Source organism: Carcharhinus amblyrhynchos, chromosome 4 (genome assembly GCF_965287045.1).
Source record: "Carcharhinus amblyrhynchos chromosome 4, sCarAmb.v2.hapA, whole genome shotgun sequence".
Classification (NCBI taxonomy): Eukaryota; Metazoa; Chordata; class Chondrichthyes; order Carcharhiniformes; family Carcharhinidae; genus Carcharhinus; species Carcharhinus amblyrhynchos.
Window position 1 is genome coordinate 68,571,949 of NC_137327.1, and position 18,136 is coordinate 68,590,084.

The 18,136-nt window shown below is 43.7% G+C and overlaps 1 protein-coding gene across 1 annotated transcript in view; it reads left to right on the plus strand.

The window, feature by feature from the left end:
• Positions 1-18,136, plus strand: part of LOC145342093 (gamma-aminobutyric acid receptor subunit alpha-3-like) — a 265,641-nt gene that overhangs the window by 176,253 nt on the left and 71,252 nt on the right. Inside the window, exon 5 of the mRNA XM_080187307.1 lies at positions 14,050-14,270. Coding sequence (XP_080043433.1) covers positions 14,050-14,270 — 221 coding nt within the window. The remainder of the gene's footprint in view (positions 1-14,049; positions 14,271-18,136) is intronic.

Here is an 18,136-nt window from a genome sequence, read left to right on the forward strand (position 1 = left end):
GCTATGCCATTCAATCAGATCATAGCTGATCAGATTATGACCTCAACTTCACATTCCTGCCTATTCCTAATAACGTTTCGGCTCCCCCTTGTTAATTAAAAATCTATCTAGCACTGCCTTAAGAATATTCAAAAACTCTGCATCAACTACGCTTTGAGGAAGAGTTCCAGAGATTCACGATCCTCTGAGAGAAAAAAATTCTTCTCATCTCTAGCTTAGATGGGTGATCCCTTGTTTTTAAATGTGACCTCTCATTCTAGATTCCCCAACAAGCGGACACATCTTTGCCAAACTCTGTCAATACCCCTCAGGATCTTAAAGGTTTTGATCAAGTCACCTCTTACTCTTCTAAACTCCAACAGAATCAAATCTAACCTCTCCAATTTCCCTTAGAACAACCTACCCATTCCTAATAAACCTTTTCTAACACATTTACCCCCTTCCTTACATAAGGTGACATGTAGAGATCGCACACTGACAATGATTGTGTAGAGTGATGCTGGCCCTGAACATTGTGGGGGATGGCCTCATGACCAAGGAGAAACAGACATGAGTGATGTGTTCTGTCATTGTGAGGTGATGCCACCAGTGAGCTGACAGCCTTTCAGAGAGCAGACGGAGGAGGCTCTGGACTGAGCACCTAGCCTTGCTGTGGAATAGGAATGCAGTTGTCTCAGCAACACTACAGGAAGAAATCTAATGAGCCCAGAGAACCATAGAGAGTCACAATACTTGAGAATTTATTCACGGAGGTGTGTGGTTATTTATATATGTGCTCACTTCAAATACCTAACACCCATGCCTGTGCTGTACTACTGAAGCTTCTGAACCTTGCTCACCCTGCGCTACGTCATGATGTATCTCCAGGACCCACAGTGGAGATGGAGACAGTGTGCTGTCTGCCACACCCTGTTGCCCGTGATGACTTTGGTAGGAGTACTCTAGATCGGGATCTGGAGGGCCAAAACCTGCTTTTGGGGTGCTGCTATGTGGCAGTGCCACCCTCCTTAGCCTGTGGAACAATTTTGAACACAGGAAGAGGGGGTTTTTATGGGCTGAACACTTCACACACCTGGTTGGATGCACCAGCAGCCATTCCTCCCAAAGACTGCCTGAGGGGCCAAGGCTTCCTCTTTGGGATAGAGAGACAGCTGAAATAAGGTCAAGAAGTCCTGATGCCACAAATGCCAACACCATGGAGTGCGTGTCCTGCAGAGCGGGCTTTGTGACCCACAGTGCAGCACGTAACTTTTGCATCAAGGTCATTACTGTGGATGCCAACCTTGCTGTATTGAGCTGGAGTGTCAGCGTAATCTCATCGGACATAAGCCATGAGTACTCCTTCATCCTGTCTTTCAATCCGAGTTGTGTTGCTGACATTCTTTTCTGATGTTCCCTAGGACGCTCACCAATTTGTGACACTGAGGTCCCTGTAATACTAAGTCTCACAACCTGAGGTTTGTGTCTTGTCGCTGATGGATGTGTGGGTGAAAGCTGTAATGCATCTTCCATCTCCAATTCTGGAGAACTCACCTGTTCTAGTCTCAGAGTGGACTTTAGGAACTGGCTGCGGGAGGCTCCAAGCTGCTCCCCCGTTCTGCCTGCAAGAGAAGAAAGATTTCATTAGTGCATGGCAGGGACAAAACGATAGAGACCACAGGACTCACCTTAGTTTGATATGATGGATGATGTTGTTCTGGGTCACACTTGGTTTATCTGTGTCCACTTCACCCTTAGCGCTTGAGCACTTTCTCCTCAAACTCTGTGAGGACTTTTAACTCAAACATCCCGTCTTGGACGTCTCCCATTTATTATGCACCAGCTTGCCCTGCAATAAAACGGATGGAGAGTGTGTAAGCAGGCTGCATGCCAGGCAGCTGTAAAAGATGCCTGGCACGTGTGGATGGTGAGTGAGAGCAGGGACGTGATGAGATGACCCAGAGAGGAGATGAAGATGTGTGGAAGAGTGAGCTGGCAGTGCGTGAGCTCCCTGTGGATGTGTGATAGATGTGTGTGAGAAGAGAATGAGAAGAATGATGAGAAGAGTGACTTATTCATCCTCTTCCTGCACTGGGCACATGTCCTTCTCAGCAGAGAGCTGGCACTTACTAGTGTTGTCACTGTCTCACATCCAGGGTTGGTGACCTGGCTATGAGTCTTCTCCGTGATCACAGTTAAAGGACAACTCAGCCTTGCTCTGGTAGGGACCCTCTGATGAGGGTTTCCTGTGAGAATCTAGGGGTATTCGTCTTCAAAGTCATCCTTGGTATTGGACCTTGCACAAGTAACAGGAGAGCGCGGGGGTAGTTTTTAAATGGAGCATCCTGCTTGTTGGAGTGCTCAGCTGATGGTGCGATGAGGCAGGCGAATCAGGCACGGAGGTTTGAAACCCGTGCAAATGTTTTCTCACAATCCGTAAAATATGGCACAAAAATCTGCCACTACTGCCAGCAGGCCAAATATTGCTTTTCCCACCCACTACCGTACTCTGTCAAATATGGGAACAAAATACCCAATGTTGCTAGTCTATCTTTTTTTTCAGAAGATAAGTTCTACTTTGACTTGAAACCTTAACTCTGCTTCTCTGTCCACAAATGCTGTCACACTTTGACAGTAAAACATTATGGGACGTGCTGAGCTTGTGCAGGCATTTACATTAAGTTAATTTTTTCCTTGGTTTCAGCTGGTCATTTCAGCAGCATCATACTGATGTTGTGAGTGGTTATTATTGGGGGAGTTGAGGCAAACCTCGAATTTGTCAATCATAGCAGTCAGTATTGACTGGGACAGAGCATGGGTCTACACCACTTCCCTCAGTGCAACTAAGGATGCATTTAAAGACTGCACCATTCAACCAAATCACCAAGCTTCCAACATTTGAGATTCCATTTGCCCTTGAGTCCTCTGCGTTGCTACAAATGACTGTGACCAAAAATATTCTGGCAGAAACATCATATCATGTGATAAGAACAAAGAGAAGGTTACAGAGTTCTGGCCCTGAGCCAGTCCCGCCTGACAATAATGAGAGTCATTGCTTGTGATAGGGTCTAGACAAGGCCTCAAGGTCTCCCAATGCAATGTTCATCAATCCATTCTCTTCAGTGTGTGAGTTGAATGCTCAACTGGGATGATTCACCTTCATCTATCAGTGGAATATTTTCCCTGTGTCTGATAGTAAGAGAGACGAGTTTGTTTGTTCCCGCTCCTCTGAAATGTGTTCAGGTATTTCTTCTCTCGGGGAATTGTCGGGGTTATTGAGAAGTGCTGGGATACAGCATGCCATCTATATCTTTTGAAAACCTTTATTATTTCAATTCTGCTCCCTTCTCACCTGAAGCCCCGAACTCCAATAAATAGACATTCCCACCCAGCAGCCCACCTTGATAATGTGGCCATTTTAGTCAATGGTTGCGTCAGATTGCGCAACCATCGGGGTGGGGGATGCTAGTGAACATTCCATATTTTGGCCTCCATCAGCCTTGGGAACAGCACTGTGTAGTGTGTCAAACCTGGACCTTTTTTGAACAGTATAGCTCAATCAGCACTGGGCATTGTCATCATGTCGTGAATCATTGGGAGTGGCAGCTTGCCTGTATCTAGATATATAGCACTCGAAAATTACACAGAATATGCAGCACAGAAATAGGCTATTCAACCCAACAGACCAATGTTAATGTTTACACTGCATACTAATTAGGACTAGGTCTGAATGAGATGAATCCAAATATACTAAGACTGTGAGAGTGGAAATTGCAGGTGCACTGGTCATAATTTTCCAATCCTCCATAGACTTAGTGACAGAAAACTGGCAAATTGCAAGTCGTTACATCCTTGTTTTAAAAATAAGGTTACAAAGATAAGCCTGCCAAATAGTTAAACAAAGCCTGTCCACAATCTACAAGGCACAAACCAGGAGTGTGATGGAATACTTTTCACTTACCTTGATGAGTGTAGCTCCAACACTTAACACCATCCAGGACAAAGCAGCCTACTTGATTAGTACCCCATGCACAAACATTTAATTTCTCCATCACCAATGAACAATAGCAGCATTTACAAAATGCACTGCAGTAATTCACCATGGCTACTTAGGTAGCACCTTCCAAATCCAAAGCCTCTACCATCTGAAAAAATAGGGGTTGCAGACACATGAGAACACCACCATCTGGAAGTTCCCCTCCAAGTCACTTACCATGCTGACTTGGAAATATATCGCCGTCCCTGCACCACCGTTGAGTCAAATCCCTGTTAGCGAAAATCCCTCCCTAACAGCACAGTGGGTGTACCTACATTACATGGACTGCAGCAGCTCACGATTACTTTCTCAAGGGCAATTGGGGATGGGCAATAAATGCCAGTCTAGCCAGTGACACCGTGATCCAGTGAAAGAATATTTTAAAATGGTGGTTAATTAAGGAAATCCAGCAGGAATGTGTTAAAAGAAATTGCATTTGACTAACTTGCTGGACTATTTCTGAAAAAAAAGAGATATGCTGTCAAAGTTTTTAATCTTGCACATAATCAGGGCAGCTTACATAACATTTCCAATAATAATAATTTACACTGCATGGGCAGCAAGTGCTGATTTGTTGGCAAGTGGGCACTTTATTGGTGAAGCTATTGCATGAGGATTGCACCAGGGAACAGTTAACTGCCAAACTTCTGTTCAAATCAAAATAAGCAGGTTGACTCTGATTAGTCAAGGCATTTCCATATGGGGAATGAATCCAGGAATGGCTTCTATTTAGTTGAAAAAGGTGCAATATGTGGATATGCTCCATTTGTCTGCAATGGACAGAACCAGATGTTTGTGAATATATATGTGGCTCCCAGCATGCATGTGAGCCACACTGTGAGTCAACTTACAATCTTAGATTGGTTTTTAGTATCATTCTTAGCACAACCAGGATTGTTTAACAAGTGTTATCCAATTACAGATCACATGTAATGTTGGACACTGTGTTTTGGGTTTTTTTGAACATGGACTGGTTAGGTACGGTCTGCATATTGCCCATTGTGAACAGCAAAGGGATATGCTGTTTGATATGATTTGCCAGTCTTTGGGATGTATCTAGCATCACACTGGTACTGAAATTCATATATCACATTATTAATTTGTGTGAATGCAGAATGTTTTCTTGTTGTGACGGCAGCATCTTGTCACTCATGTTGCTGCTGTATGGCAGCAAATTGAAATAGCTTCATTTGTTACTCAAAGTATTGAGATGCCTTACCCTTCCAAGTAACCTGAGGTGGACTGAGCATTTCCAATGGCATTGGGTCTATTCATGAGTGTGTGTGAGACGTATAGTGAGCAATGCTGTGATCGGGTAGTCATTATCCTGCAGTGTCCTTGACGCCCTATTTCAGTATCAAGCTCACTCTGAGCAAATGGTCAAGGCCTATTTACCAGGTTTCTGCCAAGGTCAATTATAGCAAGTGGAATGGTAGGATTCCCAATGTGTGTATTGACCAGTGAAGGTGGGCTTGAGGTAGAGAGTAAATATTTCCCACTTTCTATGCCATTTAGCTTTGACAACGAGTTATCTGGACTCAAAATGTCAGCTCTTTACTCTCCTTACAGATGCTGCCAGACCTGCTGAGATTTTCCAGCATTTTCTCTTCTAGTTTCAGATTCCAGCATCCGCAGTAATTTGCTTTTATTCAGTGTTTAACTCACTGCCACTTCTCTTCCAGAAATGCCTATCCTGAAGAAGTATTGCTCTTCTTTCCGACAGGATTTCTGTATGTCTGTCCCCCCACATCCACCTTCATTTCTCTCTTAGTGTTGGACAAGGTATTTACCAAGACTCACTTCCATAGCCACATTTCCTTCCTCAGTGATTGTCTTCATCTCCGACTTACCTCACGTGGATTTCAACTCAAATTCCACCCCACATGTAACCTCCAGGGTTACAACATTCTTCGAATTGATGTTCTCACCACATCCTGAAAACCACATTCAGTGTCATGTGCCGCCACATGAAGGCACTCCACATCTCTCTCCAGCAACACCGTCTCACTCTCTCAAAGTTGTCCCTGTTCCCAGTTTCATTTCATCTTCTACATTATTCGACATCTTAACAAGACAGTAGAGGGAAGTTGTGTGTGGAACCGGAAGAGATTGGAGAGGCATTGAACCAATATTTCTCTTCGGTGTTCATGCAGGGGGACATGAATGTAGCTGTGGAGGACACTGGGGTGCAGGGGTGTAAAATAGTAAGTATTGCAGTTGAAACCGGGGATGTGCTGGATATTCTAGAGGGCTTGAAAATAGATAAGTCCCCTGGTCTGGATGGGATTTACCCTAGGATTCTCTGGGAGGCTAGAGAGGTGATTGCAGAGCCTCTGGCTCTGATCTTCAGGTCATCATTGGTCTCAGGTATAGTACCGGAAGATTGGAGGACAGCGAATGTTGTCCCATTGTTTAAGAAGGGGAACAGAGACTTCCCCGGGAATTATAGACCGGTGAGCCTCACTTCTGTTGTGGGCAAGGTTTTAGAAAGAATTATTAGGGATAGGATTTATAGTTATTTGGAGAGTAATGAATTGATTAGAGACAGTCAGCATGGTTTTGTAGCAGGTAGGTCGTGCCTTACTAACCTTATTGAGTTCTTTGAGAAAGTGACCAAAGAGGTGGATAGGGGTAAGGCAGTTGACGTGGTATATATGGATTTTAGTAAGGCGTTTGATAAGGTTCACCATGGTGGGCTTCTGCAGAAAATGCAGATGTATGGGATTGGGGGTAATCTAGGTACTTGGATCAGGAATTGGCTGGCAGATAGGAGACAGAGGGTGGTGGTTGATGGTGAATATTCGTCATGGAGTTCGGTTACGAGCGGTGTGCCTCAGGGATCTGTTTTGGGGCCACTGCTGTTTGTAATTTTTATTAATGATCTGGATGAGGGTATAGTTGGGTGGATTATTAAGTTTGCTGATGACACCAAAGTCGGTGGTGTGGTAGATTGTGAGGAAGGGTGTCATAGTTTGCAGGGTGACTTAGACAGGTTGCAGAGCTGGGCCGCGAGGTGGCGGATGGAGGTTAATGCGGAGAAGTGTGAGGTAATTCATTTCGGTGGGAGTAACAGATGTGTTCAGTATAGGGCTAACGGGAGGACTTTGAATAGTGTGGAGGAGCAGAGGGATCTAGGTGTATGTGTACATAGATCCCTGAAGGTTGGGAATCAAGTAGATAAGGTAGTTAAGAAGGCATACGGTGTCTTGGCATTTATTGGTAGGGGGATTGAATTTAGGAGTCGCAGCGTCATGTTGCAACTGTACACAACGCTGGTGCGGCCGCACTTGGAGTACTGTGTGCAGTTCTGGTCCCCACATTACAGGAAGGACATGGAGGCTTTGGAGAGGGTGCAGAGGAGGTTTACCAGGATGTTGCCTGGTATGGAGGGGAGGTCCTATGAGGAGAGACTGAGGGATTTGGGGTTGTTTTCACTGGAAAGAAGGAGGCTAAGAGGGGATCTTATTGAAACATATAAGATGATTAGAGGTTTAGATAGGGTGGATAGCGATAGCCTTTTTCCTCGGATGGAGAATGCTAGCACGAGGGGGCATGGCTTTAAATTAAGGGGTGGTAGTTATAGGACGGATATCAGGGGTAGGTTCTTTACCCAGCGGGTGGTGAGGGATTGGAATGCCCTGCCTGCTGCGGTTGTAAATGCGCCTAGTTTGGGGGCGTTTAAGAGATCCGTGGATAGGTTTATGGATGGAAAGGGTTTGGTTTAGGTTAGAGGGTCAGTGTTTTTTTTTAAAAAAACTGGTCGGCGCAACATCGTGGGCCGAAGGGCCTGTTCTGCGCTGTAATGTTCTATGTTCTATGTTCTAACACTTTTCCTGTTTCTTTCAAATCTCAAAGGAACACAAGATTCAACAACTTATCAACACCAGTGCCCATCCCTCCACCAGTCCCAATCTCTCAAACTCCATCTCTTCGAGCCCCAGACCTTGCCATGTCTTCGCCAGACCCTCCGACCTTCCCTTTCTGAGGCTGAGTGTGCTATTCTCAGCAAAGGGCTCAGTTTTGTACCTTTACATCCCCACCTCAATGAATTCCGGGCTCAACATAATATTCTCTCGTTGCCTTTGTCTTTGTGCCTAGTTCTTTGGGCAAGAGTTCTCACCCTGTTCTACAGATCCTTTCACGTGCTCCAACATTCTGCCTCCAGTTGGACACCCCCACCAGCACAATTACCTGCCCTTGATCTTTTCATTGGGAACTGTCAACGGGACGTTGACCGTCCTAAGTTTTCTTCCCCCTTCACCAATTCCAACCTCTCTCCTTCCAATCTTTCCTCTTTCCACTCTTCATTCCCTTAGGTCTAATTCTGGCTTTGTCGTTAAACCTGCCAGCAAAGTGGGTGTTGATGTTGTCTGGCAGACTGACCTCGACCTCACAGAGGCTGAGTGCCAACTCTCAGATACTTCCTCCTACCTCCCCCATGACCATGACCACCAAACTGAACATCAAGCTGTTATCTCCAACACCGTCACTGACCTCATTTCCTCTGGATGCCATTCCCCCCACAGCTTCTAACCTCATAGTCTCCCAACCTGGACAGCTCACTTCTACCTACTTCCCAAAATCCACAAAAGGACTGGCTGGTAGGCCCATTGAGTCAGGATGCTCCTGCCCCACTGAACTTATTTCCTTTTGGCTTGACTCCATCCTCACTCCCCTGGTCCAATCCCTCCCCACCTACATTTGGGATTCCTCTGATCCCCTGCGTCATATTGACAGCTTTCAGTTCGCAGGCCCGAACCGCCTTCTATTGACCATGGATGTCAATCTCTCCACACCTCCATCCCACACCAGGATGGCCTGTGAGCTCTTTGCTTCTTTCTTGAAAAAAGGCCTGAACAATTCTCATCCACCACCACTTTTGTCTGCCTGGCTGAACTCGTCCTATCTCTCAACAACTTCTCAATTAACTCATCCCACTTTCTCCAAATCAAAAGAGTAGCATTGGATACTTTTATTGGGTATGTGGAACATTCCTTATTCCAAGCCTACCCAGGTCCCCCCCCACAACTCCTTTACCAGTATATCAATGACTAATTTGGTGCCACTTCATGCTCTTGTCCAGAGCTTGAAAAATTAATCAACTTTGCTTCCTGTTTCTGCTCCTCCATTGCCCTCACCCGGTCTATTTCACACTTTAAAAATGTTTTCAGACACTTCCCTAGCCTTCCTTGACCTTTATGTCTCCATTTCTGCCAACAGACTATCTACCAATCTTCATTACAAGCTCACTGACACCCACAGCTACCTGGACTACAGCTCTTCACAGCCCACATCCTGTAAGAATTCCATCCCTTTCTCTCAGCTCCTTCGCCTCCATTACATTTGTTCCGATGATGCCACTTTCCAAAGTAGTGTTTCTAATATCATAGAATGAAGACAATCATAGAATCCCCACAGTGCAGAAGCAGGCCATTTGGCCCATCGAGTCTGCGCCAACAACAATCCCACCCAGGCCCTACCCCTGTAACCCCACATAGTTACCTTGCTAATCCCTCGAACTGTGCTTCCTGGACCACTAAGGGGTAGTTTAGCATGGCCAATCTCCCTAACCCGCAGATCTTTGGACTGTGGGAGAAATCCCATGCAGACATGGGGAGAACGTGCAAACTCCATGCAGACAGTGACCCAAGACGGGAATCGAACTTGGGTCCCTGGAGCTCTGAGGCAGCAGTGCTAACCACATGCTACCCTATGGCCCCTAATATGTACTCCTTTTTCCTCAACCATGGATTCCCATCTGCAGTTCTCAACAGGACCCTCAACAGCATGTAGCCCATCTCCCAGGCCACAACCCTCACCCCCCTCCCCTCCTTTCCAAAACAAGGATAGAATCCCCCTTGTTCTCACATTTCACCCCACCGGCCTCCGCATGCAAAGCACATTTTCGCGAACTCCAGCGTGATACCACCACCAAACACAACTTCCCTTCACTGCCTTTGTCAGCATTCTGCAAAGACTGTTTCCTCCAGGATAACCTAGTCTACTCCTCCACTATACTCTCCCGTCACTCAAGGCACCTTCCTATGCAATTGCAGAAGGTATAACACCTGTCCTTTACATATTCTATGCTCACCATCCAACGTCCAAAACATTTGTCCCAGGTTAAGCGGTGTTTCACTTGCACCTCTTTCAATTGGTCTGTTGCGTTCGCTGCTCCCAATGTGATCTCTATATCAGAGAGACAAAGCATAGACTGGGAGCTTTGCTATAAGCAACTTCAGTCTGTGCGCAATCAGGACCATGACCTTCCTGTTGCTTGCCATTTTAACACACAATCCTGCTCCCATGCCCACATGTCTGTCTTTGGCTTTCTGTAATGTTCCAGTGAAGCTCAACGCAAACTGGAGGAACAGCATCTCAGGTCATAACATTGAATTCAACAACTTCAGATGATTTGCTCTACCCCATCTCGGCCCCCTTTGTTTTTATTCAACTTTATTTAATTTTTTGCTGTTCTCTACCTTTTATTTCTTTATTGTCTTTCTTCAGTTTTCTTCCCCCCCATCCACTCTTTTCCCCTACTTCATCCCCATTCCCTTACCATTCCTCTTCCCCCTTCCCCTTGTCTACATTCTACCTCTGTTCCATCCTCCCCAACACCCCCTCCTCAACATCTTCATCTGTCACAGCTTACAGCTTCTCTGACATTCATTTATTCCCTTTATTCTCTCTGTGGACAGCTATTAGTAGTCTTTTCCCCTAGTTTCTATGGCATCTTTTAATTCCTCCCCCTGCAGTATAAACATCTCCCACTTTCTATGCCTTTTAGTTTTGACAAAGGGTCACCTGGACTCAAAATGTCAGCTCTTTTTTCTCCTTACAGATGCTGCTAGACCTGCTGAGATTTTCCAGCATTTTCTGTTTTGGTTTGAAGTAGAGAATAGTTATGAACTCCCTAGATTTCTCAACCAGCGCATTGAGGAAAAGGAGCTCATTTCAAAGGTGAATTTCAGCTCAGGATACAGCCCATTAAGGTGTGTCAGGCAGCTGTGGATTCAAATTTGGCAAACGTATCATCCATGGTATCGGAAATATGCAAGGGTGGGATGTTAGGGTAATTCCATCAAAGAGACATTTTTCATGGAGCTCACCAAAGATGTTTGTGACAACTGGGCTGAGAGGAATCCCATGATAACACATTTATTTGAACATACACAATGTTGTTAAAACTCAACTCAACTGAAGTGAACCTCTCTAGTTTTTCCCCCTCAGAGAAACCACCCATTCCTGGTGTTAAATGAGCAAAGCTTCTCTGAACTGCTTCTAAAACAAATTTCTTTTAATGAGGTGACCACTACTGTAAACAGTATTCCAGATTTGGTTTCACCAATGCACTGCACAACTGAAGCATAACCTCCCTACTCCTTTATTGAGTTGTCCTCACAATAAACTGTAATGTTCTATTAGCTTTCCTAATTACTTGCTGTACCTGTATATCGGCTTTTAAGATTCTTGTACAAGGACATCCAGATCCCTCTGCATCTCAGAGCTCTGCAATCTCTCACCTTTTAGATAATCAGCTTTTTTATTCTTCCTACCAAAATGGACAATTTCACATTTTCCCACATTATACTCCATTTCCCAAATTTTTGGCCAGTCACTTAGCGTATTTACATCCCTTTGTAGCCTCCATATATCCTCTTCACAATTTACTTTTTTATCAGTCTTCGTGTTATCGATAAATTTAACAATCATGCCTTCAGTCTCTTCGTCCAAGTCATTTATATAAATTGTAAACAGTTGAGGTCTCAGCATTGACGTCTGTGACACACCATTTGTCACATCCTGCAGAAAAAGACCCATTTATGCCTACTCTCTGTTTCTTGTTAACTAGACAATCTTTAATCCATGTCAACGTGTTACCCCCTACACCACGAGCTTTCATTTTATGCAACAATCTTTGATGTAACACTTTATCAAATTCCTTCTGGAAATCTACGTACATTACATCCACCAGTTTCCCTTTATCCACAGCACATGTGACTCTTTCAAAGAGCTCCAATGCATTGGTTAAATGGATTCTCTTTCACAAAATTATCTCTGATTGCTTTGAAATTTTCCAAGTGCCTGACTATAACGTCATTAATAATGACTCCTAACATTTTCGCTATGACAAATGCTGGGCTAACTGGTCCTGCAGTTTCATGCTTTCTGTCTCCCTCATTTTTTGATTAAAGAGATACATTTACTAACTTGCAATATATAAAGGAAGCTTCCCCAAGTCTAGGGATTTTTGGAAAATTAAAACCAATGCATCAACTATCTCCTTGAGCACATCTTCCAAGACCTTGGGGCAAAGTTCATCTGGATCTGGGATTTGTCAGCCCACAGACCCAATCATTTACTCAGTACTATTTTCTTGTTGAATGTAATTTTCCGGCGATCCCCTCTCCCTTCCAATTCCTGATTTACAACTATTTCTAGCATGTTTCTTGTATTCTCAAAAGTGAAGACAGATGTAAAATAACTTTATTTTATCTGCCATTGCCCTCCTTTCCAATATTAATTTCCCAGCTGGAGGTTTTATAGGACCAGTGCTCACTTTGTCTACTCTTTTTTATATTTAAAGCACAATGGCACAATGGTTAGCACTGCTGCCTCACAGTGCCAGGGAGTCGGGTTCAATTCTAGCCTTGGGTGACTATCTGTGTGGATTGTGCACACTTTTCCAATGTCGGCATGGTTTTCCTCGGGGTGCTCCGGTTTCCTCCCACAGTTCAAAGATGTGCATGTTAGATGGGTTAGCCATGTTGGGGTTACAGTGGGGTGAAGGCCTGGGTAAGATACTCTGTCAGACAATTGGTGCAGAATCAATGGGCCAAATGGTGTCTTCTGCATTGTAGGGATTCTATGACTACTTATAGAAACTCTTACTGTCCACCTTTCTCCTGTACACTAACTTTTCTCTCATTAATCTTTTTGTTATTTTTTCATCTTTATATTCTTTCCAATCCCCTGACCTGTCATGCATTTATGGAAAAATTATGCATTTTCTTTAAAGTTTAATACTATTTTTGCTTTTTGAGTTAGCCATAGATGGTGGACCCACCCCTTGGAATTTGTCTTTCTCATTGGAATATGTCTTTCCTGTGTATTCTGAAATATCCCTTTAAATGTCTGTCATTGAATTTCTGTTGATTTATCCCTTAAGAATATTTGCCAGTTCACTTTAGCTAGCTCATCTTTCATGCCCTCATAATTATCCTTATTTAAATTTAAAATAGTAGTCTAGGACACACTCTTCTTTCCCTCAAACTGAATGTAAAATTCAATCATATTCAGATTGCTGTTACCTGAGGGTGCCTTCACTTTGAGGTTATCAATTAATCCTGCCCCACTGCACAATATTAAGTCTAGTTCTGGGCACCACAACCTAGGAAGGATGTGATTAGAGAGAATGCAGAAAAAAAATTACAAGAATGCTTCCAGAGCTGAGGAATTTCAGTTATGCAGGTAGATTTGGGAACTTAAGACTTTTCTCCTTGGAGAAGCGAAGGTTCAGAGGAGATTTGAGAGTGTGGCGGAGATAGGTTCACACAGCGTGTGGTTGGGATCTGAAATGTACTGTCAGTGAGTGTGGGGGAACCAGATTCACACAATGAGTGGTCAGGATCTGGGGTGCATTATCTGAGATTGTGGTGGGGACAGATTCCAGCATAGCTTTCAAAAGGAAATTAGAATTTCATCCAAAGAGAAAATAAATTGTAGGGCTACAGGAAAAGGCAGATGAGTAGAATTAGCTGAGCTGCCCTTGCAGAGATCTGGTACAATGGGCCAAATGGCCCCATCGATGCTGTAATCATTTTATGCTTCTACTTTGTTAAACATTACAAACTGAACCTGAAACGTTGGTGACATAGACAGGTGAACAGAATTCATCCTTTGCTTGGCAACATTAGTGAAAGGGTTTGGTGCGGCAGGGAAGTAGTGATAGGTGCATGCACAGGGACAAGCTGAGGAAACAACCTCTGCTCCTAACTATCTGATTACCTCCCTGTTTTTCCTGAATGCAGGAGTACACCGTTGACGTGTTTTTCCGACAGAGTTGGAAGGATGAACGGCTCAAATTTAAAGGGCCCATGCGCATTTTGCCACTAAACAACCTTCTGGCCAGCAAGATCTGGACTCCAGACACTTTCTTTCACAATGGAAAGAAATCAGTGGCGCACAACATGACCACTCCAAACAAACTGCTGAGGCTGGTGGACAACGGGACCCTGCTCTACACAATGAGGTAAAGAATCATCCATTCTTCCTGTCATCCAAACTCAAATCACTCTTTGTTCAAATGATCCATTCCTAATTGCATCATGCTGCAAATTCCACTTCTTATGAAGAGCTGCAAAACACCAACCAAATTTCATCAGTTGATGTTAATTTTCTTTATTCTCAGGATGTGATCCTCTCTGATATTTAATGTCTTGAGAAGGTTCTGGGGGTGAGCCGCATTTAGTCACTGGCACCATTTTTTGATCCAACTGTGTGTCTGACTTGGCCAGTTCAGAGGGCATTTAAAAGTCAACACATTGCTGTGAATCAGGTACACATATAGGCCAGACGGGTAAGAATGATAGATTTCCTTTCCTAAAGGACATCGGTGAATCAGATGGGTTATGAAAATCTCACAATTTCACATTCACCTGTACTATGGCCAGTTTTGCACTTTTTAAACATTGAATCCTAGTTCTCAGTTTGCTGGGTGGCTAGTCCAATAAGATAACTCCACCTGCACTCTAATCTATTACTATGTGTCACCTTACTCCTTTGCTCTGCTTTACTGAAGGCAACGCCCCATGCTGGGATCCAGACCCACTGATGTAGGTATGAAATGTGCATCGCCACGGCCTCCAACAGTTGGTAATGTTAGTACTTGTACTATTGTCATGTTTTCTGTTGTAACAAAGGTTTTCAATAACTGAGAATAGTCGTAAGTTTCAATATTACCAATAGACATCTGTAAGCTATTTATCCATGGACGCACATTCTCAGAGGAACGTTGCTCTATCCACTGTACATTACGGGGATACATCACAATCCAAAGATAATTAAGTGGATTGGTCATGCCAAATTGTTCCTTTGCGTCCAAAGATGTGTAGGTTAGGGGGATTAGTCAGGTAAATATGTGGGTTGCAAGGATCAAGTCTGAGTGGGATGCTCTGTCGGAGAGTCAGTGCAGACTTGATGGGCCGAATGGCTTCTTCCTCACTGTAGGGATTCTAAATTCCATTCTCAAATCCCTCCAGGGCCACATCCCTATTTCAGTAACCTCATTCAGAAATACAGTGCTCCAAGATTTCTCCAGTGCTGATCACTTGCACATTTTCCATTTTAATTGCTTCACCATTGGTGGCTGTCTCTATAGCACCTAGGCCTTAAAATCTAGAAGTTCTCTCTGAATATCTCTGGCTCTCTACCTCTTTCTCCTGCTTTAAGCTGTGTTAAAACATGCAACTTTGACCAAACTTTTGTTCATCTATCCTAATGGCTTCTTCTCAGGTTGGTATCATATTTGTATGGTAATGCTCCAATCAAATGCCTTGTGATTTTCACTGTGTTAATCAAGGCTAAGTAAATGAAAGATATTGTTGTGCATCAAGATATCTGCATATATGGACTATTTCTATCTGCATATACGTACACAGTTATTTTGTGTGTTTGAAACCACGTGTATACATATGGTTGTATTTAAGCTTGTGTGTTCACGTGTGTTTGTAACCATGAGTGTATATTTGTGTGCTTCTGGTCATAAGTGTACGTATTTGAAGATACATGTGATGTGATCGGCGCAACTTGTGGGCCGAAGGGCCTGTCTGTGCTGTAGTGTTCTATGTTCTATACATGTGCTTGATTGTGTGAACATGTATAAATTATCAAGGACATGTGTGTGCATGTTTGCAGCAGTGTGGATATTTGTGATTTTACCCATGTCTTTGTCTAAGTTTTTACCTATGTGCATGTGTGCAAATTAGTAACTGCATGTCCATATACATGATTATAGTATATATTCATATTCATGTTTGTACACATGTATTCATGTGTATGATTTAACCATGTGTACATATATCTATCTGCAACCATATGAACATGTGTTTTTACAAACTATGATTGTGAACCTATCTGTTGAGTCCATTTGTTTCCATGTGTTTATACACGTATGATTGGAACCAATTGTATATGTGTCTCTGAAACAGTGGGTGGAATTTAGTTTAGATAGCTCAGGATATTGGCCATTGATCGAAGAGCTGGAGACAGCTCCACATCATCTCTTTCTGAGTTCTGCCTTTCTGGGTCTGGTGAAGAAGTGTGGGCTGTGTGGGCATAGGCAAGTGCGTTTAGAGGGGTGCAGTTGGGGGATTGTGGGGGCAGATGGGGATAGGGATAGGGGAATGGGGTGGGGAAGTGTGTAGGGAGGTGGGGGAGAGTGGGGGTGGTAGGGGTAGGAAAAGGGGAGTGGAGGTGAGGGGTGGTGGAGTGTGGGGGCTTGGGGAAGTGGGGAAGTATTGTAAACTAACTTTAAAAATGGCTGCCAGAAGCTTTAACAAACAGAAGCCGAAATTCTTCTCATTTGCAGCTGGATTCTCCACGGCCACTGAAGTTAATGTGTTTTGGCTGGAATGTAAAGTTTCCTGCTTTCACTCGCAATGGTTCCTGACACAGACAAGACCAGAGAATCTCACCCAGAGAGTGGGACCTCTGCCCATAGTAGAAGAATTGTCACCCTCAAGATCTGACCACCAGTCTGATTAAGCTGCTTTCATGTTCTAGCAGTGCCTGAACTCGCTGTGGGTGCTGCTAGGACTGTGTCATGGGTACGAGGAAGTATTTTGTTTGAGGAGGGTTCGAGCACTCTGTGGAAGGTGTGTGAAGAATGATGGAGGTTTTGGAGTCCAGACAGGCAAAGGGTGGTGGAGGTGGTGTGAAGTGCCCCAGATGAACAGATGGCACCCCCAAAAGAATGTCCCCACATTTTTATTTTAGATGAAAAAACTAGCTTTCTGACTCTTCCCTGCCCCCCACTACCCAGCCTATTATGGCACTGGAGGTGGATGGAGGTCCCTATATGCCCATTAATTTGGCACTTTAAATACCTCATCAGGCCTAAGGATGGGCACTGTATAGGCACTTTATCTATCCCCTCATATTATGGGTCCAGGGTCAGGATGGGTGGAATGGCAGTGGGCTAGCCATTCAAGCTATTTTATATTGCATAGGCAAGAAACTAGATGCAAACTCAATTTTTCATACCTCATGCAATCTTACCGGTTCACCCAGCCTCACCCATCAACCAGCAGGACATGTATGTGCATGTGTTTTTGATATTTCTACATGTGCATGTTTATGACTATGATCTTCTGTTGGTTAGTTTCTGTGTGTTTTTAATTTGTTCACTTGTAACTGTACTTATATGTTTTCAATTGTTTGTGATGTGACCGTTTATATGTAAGAATTTGTTCATAACCATGTACACTTTTATAACAATGGCTATGCATGTAACCATGTTTATACATTCATCAGTGCATTTGTTACCTGTGTAATTGTAATCATGCATTTACAAAGCAATCTATATTCATGCGTTTCCTAGCATCTGTGTGTATATGTTTGTAATTGTAATGTCTATGTGTGTTTATAAATGTGTGTTCACATGCATGTTTGTATGAGTGCATTCGTAATCATGACTATACATGAAGAATAAATAGCAAACAACAGTATAGCACAGGAACAGACCTTTGGCCCTCCAAACCTGCACCAGTCATGATGCCTGCCTAAACTAAAACTGTATGCACTTACAGAGTCCATATCCTTCCATTCCCATCCTATTCATGCATTCATCTAATTGCCCCTTAAATACAGCTATCATACCTGCACCCACCACCTCCCCAGACAGCATGTTCCAGACACTCACCACCCTTTGTGTAAAAAAAACTTGCCTCCCACATCTCTAAACTTTTCCCCATGCACCTTAAATCTATGCTGCCTAATACTTGATTTTTCTACCCTAGGAAAGAGCATCTGATTATCCAGTCTGTCCATACCATTCATAAACTTATAAACCTCTATCAAGTCACCCCTCAACTTCCATCGCTCCATGAGGACAAACTG